The 12552-nt window shown below is 37.8% G+C and overlaps 1 protein-coding gene across 1 annotated transcript in view; it reads left to right on the top strand.

The window, feature by feature from the left end:
- Positions 1–12552, top strand: part of MAP4K4 (mitogen-activated protein kinase kinase kinase kinase 4) — a 161457-nt gene that overhangs the window by 132843 nt on the left and 16062 nt on the right. The window contains exons 19-21 of the mRNA XM_070943306.1: positions 4168–4265; positions 6824–6999; positions 8891–9011. Of these exons, the coding sequence (XP_070799407.1) occupies positions 4168–4265; positions 6824–6999; positions 8891–9011 (395 nt within the window). The remainder of the gene's footprint in view (positions 1–4167; positions 4266–6823; positions 7000–8890; positions 9012–12552) is intronic.

Below are 12552 nucleotides of genomic sequence, written 5' to 3'. Positions count from 1 at the left end.
AGATTAGTCTCATGAAGGCATTCCAGATTCATTGGAACCAGATAGAGATTTTGAATGAAATATAAGCAAAAAACTGTTTCAAGTGAAGAATAGCCATATGCTACAGAAATGTAACCATTCAAAACAATATTTATTTATCTATCTATCGTCTGTCTGTCTGTCTGTCTATCTATCTACCTTGTTTCTCTGAAAATAAGACATCCCCTGATATTAAGCCCAATCAGGCTTTTGAGCGCATGCTCTAAAATAAGCCACTCTCCAAAAATAAGCCCTCCCCGAAAATATTTAAACGCAGAGCTGGAAAGATAAGGTAAGATGGCAAGAGGAGCCCCTTCTTGCTCCATGTGCTCCAAAATAATAAGACCTTCCTGAAAATAAGGCCAAGCGCTTATTTCGGGATTCAAAAAAAATATAAGACAAAGTTTTATTTTCAGTGAAACGCAGTATCTCATCTATCTATCTACAGTATCTATCTATCTATCTATCTATCTATCTATCTATCTATCTATCTATCTATCTATCTATCTATCATTACCTACTTGCTTGCTTATCTATCTCTCACCAAAAGGAAGTTTTTACAACCTATGCTTAACAGTTGTAGTAAGAGCAAGAGTAGCAGACTTTTCCTATATGATGCTTATACTGGTTTAACACATACAGTTGCATGCATTTTTCACATGCATATATACATACATACACAGACACCTTTCTGTTTCCTAGTCATTTTAAGTTATAAGAGCTATGTACTGTATGTAGGAAAAGTTAAGCAGAATTTTAATCTGAAAAGAATAACTTGGAATATGTTGATAAAGAAGTGTACAGGTAGTCCTTGTTTAACCATTCTTTCAGCAACCATTGAACGTTATGATGTCACTGAATGAGCAAACTTGGGATTAGTTCTTGAAATTACGATTGTCACAAAATCCTCTGATCATGTAAGGTGCTTGACAATTTATAATTATGATAGTCACAGTGTCCTGTGGTCATATGTTTGTCATTTGGAACCTTTACTGCCAATTTCCAACAAACAAAGGAGACCGGCAGGAGGTGTAAGTGATGATCAGATGGTGATACACCTAATGACCATATGGGATTTTCCTAAGAATAACAAGTAGAACTACCAGAACTGCCATTGTAAGTTGTCACACTAACATAATGTCACACTCTATGAGTCTGTAGAGATTCTCAGTCATCCAGGTCATGTTGTCCAAAAGGTGCTTTTTCAGGAGGCAACTGGACTTTCTTTTTTTTTTTTATTGCAAAAGTTTTACAATTACATTTTCACCCCATTTTTCCCCCCCATCCCACCCCAAGCTCCTCAACCTAACCCTCCCAAACCCCCCCTAACCCTCCCCTCCCCCCCTGACTTCCACAGAATATAATCCCATCAAAATCCCCTTTTTATAAAACCTAAACCCCTCCATCCCCCATATAATTTTTCATCTTCACAAAATTCAAATATTTCTATTTTGATATAATACTTTCAGTGAAAAGCTATTTGATACTTCCTAGTTTGATATTTGTTCTGCACATAATCTATCCACTTTTTCCATTCCCATTCATAAGTCTCTTGTGAGCGATCTTTTAGATATGCTGAAATCTTCGCCATCTCTGCAAAGCTGGCCATCTTCAAAGTCCATTCCTCGATAGTGGGCAAAGCTTCATTTTTCCAATATTTACCTATCAATAATCTCGCTGCTGTTATCATATACAATATCAACTTTGTTTCATCCATTGTAAAACCCTTAACTATACCCAGTAAAAACAATTGTGGAGAAAATTGAATTTTTTTCCTCAAAACATTCTGCATAACCCACCAAATTTTTATCCAAAAAGCCTTAACTTTCTTACAGGTCCACCAAACATGATAATATGTAGCATCTAAACAATCACATCTCCAACATTTTGGCTGAACATTAGGGTACATACACGACAATTTCTTAGGATCTAAATGCCATCTATAAAACATTTTATAAAAATTTTCCCTCAAATTCTGCAATTGTGTAAATTTAACATTCTGAACCCATATTTTTTCCCATGTTTTCCAACATCACTGGTTCTGCAAAATTTTGTGCCCACTTAATCATGCAATCTTTAACCAATTCAGTTTCTGAATTCCTTTCTAACAAAACATTGTAAAGCCTTTTAATATGCATTGGACCTTTCTCTTTTATATATCTAACCAATTCTTCCTCATGCAACATAATACCAGTTTTTTGGTCCTCTTTCCATCTCAGTTGAAGTTGATTATACTGTAACCAAGTTAAGTTAATCCCTTCGTCCAACAGTGTCTCTAATGTCTTCAGTTGCCATCTGCCCGCATCTGTAAAAAGAACTTCTTTATATAAAAACCCCCCGAGTGACATTATATTTGTATTCCACATGATATGACCAAGATCCAGCCATAGCGGTATTTTATAATCCCATTTGAGTCGGTGCTTCTTCCAAACTCTGATCAAAGAATCTCTAAGTATATGGCTTTTAAACACTTTATCCACTCTGTTCTCATAAAATAAGTAAGCATGCCAACCAAATTTGAGATCAAAACTTTCTATATTCAATATTCCAGTCTTTTTCCTTCCAAACCAATCACTTGCTTGAGTCAAAGCTGCTGCTTCATAATATAACTGAAGGTTTGGAAGTTTAAGACCTCCCCTTTCTGGAGCATCTTGCATAATTTTCAGTTTCACTCTCGGTTTTTTCTCGGTCCAAACAAACTTATTCAATCCACTTTGCCATTCTTTCAGTTGTTTATCACTTTTAAGCACCGGAATCATTTGAAACAAAAATAGAAATCTTGGCAAAATATTCATCTTAACTGCTGCTATTCTTCCAAGTAAGGACAGCTGCAGTTTTTTCCAAATCTCTATATCTTTCTGTATATCTCGCCACAACACCTCATAATTATTTTGAAACAATTTCATATTTGATTCTGCAACCTGAACTCCTAGATATTTAACCTTAGGTACAATCTCAAAACCTGCCCTGCTTTCAAGTTCATGTTTTTGATCTTGTGTCATATTTTTAACTATCATCTTAGTTTTTTTCTGGTTCAATCTAAATCCTGATACTGTGCCATAGTCTTTTATAATGTCTTTCATCTGGATTATTGATTCCATCGGCTGTGTTAGGGTAACAACCAGATCATCTGCAAATGCCCTTATTCTGTAGTCCTCTTGCCTTATCACTATACCTTTCAAGATATTCGAGTCACGTATTGTATTCAATAAGACTTCTAGTGTTAAAATAAATAACAATGGGGATAACGGACAACCTTGTCTTGTTCCTTTTTCAATATTAAAGTCTGTTGTCAAACTTCCATTGATAATAATCTGTGCCTTTTGCTCTTGGTAAATTGCTGAAACCGCCTGTATAAATTGATCCCCAAAGTCCATCTTTTTTAAAGTCTTTAATAGAAAATTCCAGTCCACCCTATCAAAGGCCTTCTCCGCATCCAAGAAAACCAGCACTGCAGGGATCTGTTTATTCTTCTCAAGATATTCCAATAAATCAATAACTTGCCTTACATTGTCCTTCATATATCTACCCTCTATAAATCCCGCTTGATCATCATGAATCACCTCTTGAATTATTGGCATCAATCTGTTGGCTAATACTTTTGCGTAAATTTTATAATCATTATTCAGAAGAGAAATTGGTCTATAATTCTGCAACTGGACTTTCTTGTTGTTTTTTTCTTCGAAGAAGCTTCGTTTCTCATCCAAGAGAAACGATTCTTTAGCTATCCTGTCAGAGCTGAAGAAGCTTCTTGGATGAGAAGCAAAATTTCTTCAAAGAAAAAGAACAAGGAAGTCCAGTTGCCTCCTGAAAAAGCACCTTTGGGGTAACACTTTTATGACCACATTCCTTGGTAATGGAGTTCTTGGTCTGAATTATTGTTAACCAAGTACTACCTGCATTATTTCCATATGATCTGTTATTAATATGGAATCTATTAATCAAAATTTTAATAACTATTTTCTATTTTAAATATTTCAGAAACATTTTCTTATCTATTTGTGATCCTCCCAACAGTGGCTTTGTTTTGTTTTTTGCAATGGTAGGAAGAACTGTCTGATTGTTTGCTGCTGAATGTTCCCATTTATTTTCTAAATCAGATTTTTTTTTCTTAAAAATAAACTGGCCTTTTGTTACTTGATTATTTAGCATCATCAAAATCTGAAGGTTCCCCTTCACAACGTAACGAAACTGCAGCCAAAAAGACTGAAGAGAAGAAAGAAGTCTTCAGACCCTGCAAACCTGCGGTAAGTCTCCTTCTGTGGCTTGTTAGCTCTATATTTTTGGTCTGTATCTTTCAATAGGAGACAGTGGTAGTTGTTTGAATTGGATGAAAAGGAAATGAATGAATCAGGTGAGATGTTTAATTTTTATAACATTGGTCATCTGCACTTAACAAAAGTAATTATTTTTATACCTACCATTTTTTATTTCATAATATTTCCAATAACTCCTTCCAAGCAATTAACCCAAGCAAGCAGAATTTAAAAAAGCAAATAATATCTAAGCAATTTTAGAATTCTTGAAAACTGTGCGACAGCCAGTCCAAATGGGAAAGCTTTAGGCACAATTACAGAATTTTTGATGACTGAGGCTTACGTTAACATGGAGCCAAGAAAGAGCCTCCATAAGTGATAGTGCAAAGTGAATAGGGCACAGAGCTGGGTAGAGTTTGAGTTTTGTTCCCACCCAGCTTCTTGAAGGGATTTTTGTTTTGTTTTCACAACTGTGCTAAACTTAGTTAAGGAACTATGCTATTATTTTTATAGGACATTCAAGACCTACATGTTCAGTCATTCTTAACTCATTAGAAAAAACAATGGGTCTTACCCAGGGGTAAAATCCAGCAGGTTCTGACAGATTCTGGAGAACCAGTAGCGGAAATTTTGAGTAGTTCAGAGAATTGGCAAATACCACCTGGCTGGTCCCAGAGTGGGGTGGGAATGGAGATTTTGCAATATCCTTCCCCCAGGAGTGGGGAGGGAATGGGGATTTTACAGTATCCTTCCCCTGCCATGCCCACCAAGCCACACTACGCCCACCAAGCCACGCCCACAGAACTGGTAGTAAAAAAAATTGAATTTCACCACTGGTCTTACCTATGTAAATGCTACTCAGGAAAACATAGTTTTCAATTTGCAAGCATTTTTTTTCTGAAAGCCCTATTGAATTGCCTTTAGGTCTCTTGCCCAGTCAACACTAGCACCCTTCCATTCAGCAGAGATGATGTACTGAAAGGCCAATCTGTACAGATAGTAAAAAGTCAGCCATTTCTTCTTTCTCCTAGTTGAATTTCATCCAGCAGTAAAAGGGATGTTGCCTTTCATTTCTATAATTAAATCTGTACTCATAGTTTCCCACAATTATAGTTTTCCCATACATTAAAATTAGCTTGTTTATTTATGCACTAATAGAAAGCTTTTCTGAAGATCAGCGGATCTTCAAAATCTAATTTGATTCAAATATTCAAAAAATTAATTTGTTTCCTTAAATCTCATATCTGCCTTTTTCTTCCCATTGATATCATTTTGACTTTTTGTAGAAGGAGTCCATTTGTCTGATTCAGCACAGATGTTTTTTGGTTTTTATATTACTGTTTCTTATAAAATTTAAAGGAAAATGGAGAAAAACAAGCTTCTACTTTCCGTTATACTGATTCTTATTTATAATCCCATGTCACGCTCTTATTTCATGCTCTACTTTCTTACTCCTTCATTTAAAATTTTAAGTAAGCCACTGCTGTAATTTTAGTATCTTTAAGACCCAAGATAACTGGATTAGTTCCTGAATTAATGTTGCATTTTAGTTATGTATTTCATTCCTTCATTTAAATGTTTAAGAAGCCAATGTTATAATTTTAGTATTGTGAACCTCCAAGATAAGTGCCTTAATTCCTGTACTAATTTTGTATTTTATCTTTCTTTCCCAAACCATGCACCATACCTTGGTCCAATGTTGATTTGCTTATTTTGACATGTGACTGAACTTTAGGGAGAAGTGGTAAGTAGAGTTAATTTATGGAATAACTTCAAACCTTAACATGACTTAATTTAAATTTACAAAACTTCCCATCCTCTTCTTCCACATGTGGCCATTGGAAATTGCCCAAAGAAATCTATGGAAACTCATGGACTATTGTTAGCAAAACTGGGCAGAATATAGCAGGTACTAGGAGGGGAGGGATTATATGATAAAACTAAATTAAGAAAGTTTATAGAAAAAGAAATCCATTAAATTTGAGAGCCTTGGTAGTACAGTGGTTTAAAGCACCCTGTTATTAACACAGCTGCCTGCAATTTACTGCTGGTTCGAATCTCTCCAAGGCTCAAGGTTGACTCAGCCTTCCATCCTTTCTAAGGTAGGTTAAATGAGGACCCAGTTTGTGGGGGCAATAAGCTGACTTTGTATAAATATACAAAAGTATGAAGGCTATTGCTTAACGCACTGTAAGCCGCCCTGAGTCTCCGGAGAAGGGCGGCATATAAATCAAATTAAAAAAAAAAAAAAAATTACACCCATGTACTATCTCAGGAGATGTTAAATTTCCAGTCCTGCTGTGAAGTTTATATGAAGTGAGTTTTGCTTGATTTAATTCTATTAGAATTAAAGCATTAAAACATATACCATGTTATGTTTATGAGTATTTCCTAAAATCATTTACCAATTGTAGAATAAAAGTTTCAGTTAATTAATGGGATCCAGTATCAGTTAATTAATGGGATCCCATTAATTGGAAAAACCTGTTGAAACAGGCAGTGCTCATCATTAATTTTGCAACATTATTATGATATGCTTTTTTTCCTAGGATTTAACTGCTTTAGCAAAGGAATTGCGGGCAGTGGAAGATGTACGACCACCTCACAAAGTGACAGATTATTCATCATCAAGTGAAGAATCAGGAACCACAGATGAGGAGGAGGATGATATGGAGCAAGAAGGAGTTGATGAATCTACTTCTGGGCCTGAAGATGCCAGAGCAGTGTTAGTTGCATTTTTCCTATTTCCTTTATTAAATAATCTTTGTAATTTATAACGTAAAGGTACCCCTCGCACATATGTGCTAGTCTTTCCCGACTCTAGGGGGCAGTGCTCATCTCCGTTTCAAAGCCAAAGAGTCAGTGCTGTTTGAAGACGTCTCTGTGGTCATGTGGCCAGCATGACTAAACGCCAAAGGCACACAGAATGCTGTTACCTTCCCACCGAAAGTGATCCCTATTTTTTTACTTGCATTTTTTACGTGCTTTCAAACTGCTAGGTTGGCAGAAGCTTGGACAAATTTATTTATTTATTTTATTTATTATTCAAATTTATAGACCGCCCTTCTCCCGAAGGACTCAGGGCGGTGTACAGCAAAAGTAAAAAATATATATACAAACATTAAAAACAATTTAAAAAGATATATATAAGTTTGGCCCCAAACTTAAAAAACAATAACAAAACATATTTAAAAAAAAAACATTTAAAAAGTGTTAAGCCAGCCCGGCTTGCTGAAAAAGAAAGGTCTTCAGGGCATGGCAGAAGGTACTGACGTCTTGAATTCTTCGTATCTCTGGGGGCAGTTGATTCCAGAGGGCAGATGCCCCCACAGAGAAGGCCCTCCCCCTGGGGGCCACCAGTCTGCATTGCTTGGCCGATGGCACCCTGAGGAGGCCCTCTCTGTGGGAGCGCACCGGTCAGTGGGAGGTCGTTGGTGGCAGCAGACAGTCTCGAAGATATCCAGGTCCTATGCCATGAAGCGCTTTAAAGGTGATAACCAACACCTTGAAGCGCACCCGGAAGACCACTGGGAGCCAGTGCAGCTCACGCAGGAGAGGTGTTATCTGGGAGCGCCACGCAGCTCCCGTCACTACCCGCGCGGCCGCATTCTGGACCAGCTGGAGTCTCCGGGTGCTCTTCAAGGGGAGCCCATGTAGAGAGCATTGCCATAGTCCAGGTGAAATGTGACGAGGGCATGAGTGACTGTGCACAAGGAATCCCAATCTAGGAAGGGCCGCATCTGGTGGATCAGGCGAACCTGATAAAAAGTCCTCCTGGCCACAGCCGTCAGATGTTCCTCCAAGGACAGCTGTGTATCCAGGAGGACACCCAAATTGCGAGCCCTCTCCATGGGGCCAACGACTCGCCCCCAATAGTCAGTGATGGAGTCAACTGACTATATGGGGATGCCGGGAACCGCAGCCACTCAGTCTTGGATGGATTGAGCCTGAGCCTGTTCCTCCCCATCCAGATCCGCACGGCCTCCAGGCACCGGGACATCACTTCAAGGGCATCATTGGGGTGGCCCGGGGTGGAGATGTACAGCTGGGTGTTGTCAGCGTACTGGTGGTACTTTACCCCGCAGCCACGGATGATCTCACCCAGCGGCTTCACATAGATGTTGAACAAAAGGGGCGAGAGAACCAACCCCTGAGGCACTCCACATATGAGGTGTCTCGAGGTCGACCTCTGCCCCCCTGCCAACACAAACTGCGACTATGGAATAATGGAAGCTCACCCCGTTACATGGCACTAGGGATTCAAACCGCTGAACTGCCAACCTTTAGATCAACAAGCTTAGCATCTTAGCCACGGAGCCACTGCATCCCTTTTGTAATTTATAGGGTTGTCCTTTTTAGCATATACTTCTAAAAAATAAACTTTAAGAAAATTGAATAATAAACTGAGAAAAATAAAAGGCTAAGTCTATGCTAACTAAACTTAGTTAGCTATGCTAACAATAACAATTCATTTAATTCCATAATCTCTTAAAAGACAGGTCTTTCACGAATACATAATAAGTAATTCTTTAGAAAGTCCATAGTTGCAGTTATTTTAATATTGTAGTGAATCTTGAATATTGAAGCACCAATGATGAAATGTTGTCACCAAACAGATCCACTTTGAACCTCAGCAATGGAGAAACAGAATCAGTGAAAACAATGATTGTGCATGATGATGTGGAAAGTGAACCTGCTATGACTCCTTCCAAGGAGGGCACTTTAATCGTCCGACAGGTAATGCATCTTTCAGGATGTAATTTGTTCCTTTTCATCAATTCATTCATTCTCTCATTTATCTTTTCTCATTTTAAAATCGGTTAGAGACCCAGAAGGTAGCCGTTGATGAATAAACAGATTTAGAGCATGCAAAGAGAATACTAGTTTTCACCCACTGTTTCCACTGTGTGTTGCATGCATACATTGGAATGAGTGTTGTCTGATTCTACAGTGTTTATTTTAATCTCTTCTAATGTGGAATTAAAAAAAACTGTAGATGTCCTAGCAGGAACCTAGTATAAAGCCAGTTGCATTTGTATCACTTCTAATGGCAGTTTAAGAGAAGGTAAAAAATCAATTGGTGAGACAGCCCTGAGACAGTAAAATAAGGATCATGTAGTTCATTTTAAATCACTTACAGTTACACCACACTATCTCACTGAAGAGTTCAGCCAGTTTACACAAGACATTTCCTATCTTGGCAGGTTTCAAGACCAAGGCAGCTTATCTTTAGGAAATGTTGGGCCATAGTATTGGTGTCATAAGAGATTATGTAAGAAACGGTTGAGAAAATGCCTCTGTTGCTTTGAACTTCCTGGTATATTAGGTTAGGTACATCAAAGGGCATGAACTTTACTAATTACATTTCTTATTTTTCAAGTAAATATAATTTTTGTAATTGAGCCCCCGTATTTAGATGGCATAATTATGGTTTAAACAGGTAAATTAGGACATTCGTCAGAATGATAATTGAATGCAAGCATGATAGCAAGAAAAGTCACAAGGAGAATGCACACAGGTGCCATCATAGATGTGATCTGTAGAAACTTAAATTTGCCAGTAAAATAATTGGCTTTGCAAGAAAAAAGAAACTTAATATAGTAAGCCCCACTCCACAGTGAAGGCTTGTTTGATTAATGCATTGGTTGAAACATTTAAAATAGATCATTTTGCTAGGGGCATAGACTTGTACACAGCACTTGAGCAAGACAAGTGTGCCTGTTTTTTCTACAGAGTACAGTTGACACAAAGCGTGCCAGCCATCATGAGAGCAATGGCTTTGCCGGTCGTATTCACCTCTTGCCAGATCTCTTACAGCAAAGCCATTCCTCCTCCACTTCCTCCACCTCCTCCTCCCCATCCTCCAGCCAGCCGACACCCACCATGTCCCCACAGACACCCCAGGACAAGCTAACTACTAATGAGGTATGTCTTGCACCACAGCTGGCTGCTTTCACAGGGTTATAAATGTATTTCCTAATAGCTAGTATCCAGAGGATTTCCAACTAGTGTCCCTTCTGCTGCTCTTCTTCCTGTCACTGTCCCTTCACTCCCCCAAAGTAACACATTTCAGCTCTTATGTGCCAACCCTCTGAACTACAGAATTTTTACCCCAAATTTGCCAGTTGACTACTATTTTGTTTTGCTTTTTACAAGTGATTAATTGCATGGCTTTTCACCTAAACCAAGTGTTTTTATCAGTATTTCTTTCAAAGCTACTTTGGGAAGAGTGTCTAAAAGTAACCCTAGTGTGATTGGCTTTTTCAAGGAACAATGCTGTCTGATTTAGCACAGTGCTGGAAAAATATGCACATAGAGAGTCCTTGCTTTGGAAAACGGTGCATTATATCACAAAGGAAGTTTTCTCCATCTAGCCATATGTGGAACCTTTAGAGAAATATTAATATAATAATCAGTTTCTTTTTAGGAATTACTAAATTTGTTTTATTTTAGAATGTTAGTTAAAATGAGCTGTCTTTGTTTTTAACATATGATTCTGCTCTGACAGGAGTCTATAAAATAGGAGGCTATTTTCCCAGAATACAAATACCTTTTCAGTTTGCAGGCTATTAAGAGATGTAAAATGTTATCTGCTGGCAATAAAGAAGATAGATTAAATTACTGCATGTGAATTCTTCTAAATACAAGTTTTAGCATAGGAGCAGTTTCATTTCATTCTGTAGGGTAACACTTTACTCAAACTGACTCTTCATGTATGAGAGCAATGAGGCTGTTTTGAAATTGGTTACTGCATGGAAGTTAAATACCCCTATTTTCAACCACTTAGAGCAGTGGCCCCAACCTTTGCATCCTGGTGGCCTTGCGAGGGGGGAGGGGAACCAGGCCACGCGAGCGGCAGACCGGTGTACACACATGCATGTGCAGATCGACTTGTGCAAGTGGTGGACCAGAGCATGCAGATCAACCTGTGCAAGTTGAGCTGCGTACGTAGGTGCACATGTGCTGGTTCACCATTCACACAAGTTAAGTGCGTGCACACATGCGCACTGGTCCACTCACGCTGCCTGGTTCCAAATAAGCCACAGCCTGGTGGTGGGCCATAGCCCGGGGGTTGGGGACCCCTGACTTAAAGCTCTTTTTCAGATTTTTCAATCAGAAGCAAAGCATGCCACAGCAATAATAGGCTAATCCTTGTAAAATCACCGCAAGATTTAAGACAGTCTAAATGGCATACAACTAGTCACAGGATGCTTAAAACTGTAATGGCAGCTCATGTTTAGTAATGCGAAAAGGCAATCTGGCAACTAATTGGGTAATTTTCTGGTAAAAGTGCCTATCATCTAAATTCTGAAGCAAAACTTTAATTGCAGTTTGAGGGATTGGTTCTGAACTAAGTTTTGAGATGAAATCTTCACCCAGCTTCCAGCATTGTAAGAGAGTGAGGCTAATAAGGCACAGTAGGTATACCTTATAAACAGCAATTAGTTTATATGGCTCATTACTTCCTAAGAGTGATTAACAGTAAATTCCATGTCAACGCTCTTTACTTATTTCACATTAGAAAAAAGGAAATCCTTATATATTGCTTTTTAAAATCATACAGTCATTATCAACCACATGACATGAAGCATAGTGATGTTGCTTGTCCTGTAATCAGTTAGAATATCTGAAAATAAATCTATTTCTCTATTTAATATAGAAATTATGGTAAATGACCAAAGGTTCCTAAATATTTTAGAAATAGATGTAGATTGCATTCAGATAACAAAACAAATTCTATGTAGCATGTGCTGCTTTGATTACATGTGCTGTTTCCTCTTAAGATCAGATGCATTTAACAAGTCATGGACACTTTGTCCATTTAGTAGATCAAATAAACTAGAAAAATGAAACAAACCAGAAAAATAAATATGGTATACCAGGTTCTAGACCCTCAATTTAGGACACTTTCACATTTTCCTAATTTATCTGTGAGTGTAGTACCTAGCATACCACTTCCTAGTTACACCTACTATTAAGAGGGTTCATTATTTGATAAATTGTATAGTTTATACATTTAAACTTCTTATGAAATGAAATACATGACACTCAAGCATGCACTCAACTGAACAGAAAGGCTATCTTCTTTTCTGAAATGAATTGAAATTTTGTCAAGTTGCTAAACTATAAATGCAATTATGGTTTATATCAACACTTAGGTAATATCAGTATGTAATGAGAAATTCTGTATCATGTAATGGCCAGTTCTATTTAAATGCTCTGTCAGCAAAGTAAATAAAAATGCAGTTTGTGCAATTCTTTTAGGTAATATGACAAA

Source organism: Pituophis catenifer, unplaced genomic scaffold (genome assembly GCF_029215685.1).
Source record: "Pituophis catenifer annectens isolate HBS135680 unplaced genomic scaffold, rPitCat1.0.hap2 SCAF_4, whole genome shotgun sequence".
In the NCBI taxonomy this organism is placed as follows: domain Eukaryota; kingdom Metazoa; phylum Chordata; class Lepidosauria; order Squamata; family Colubridae; genus Pituophis; species Pituophis catenifer.
The sequence above is the reverse complement of the archived record's forward strand: the minus strand, read 5'-3'. Positions and strand labels throughout refer to the sequence as shown.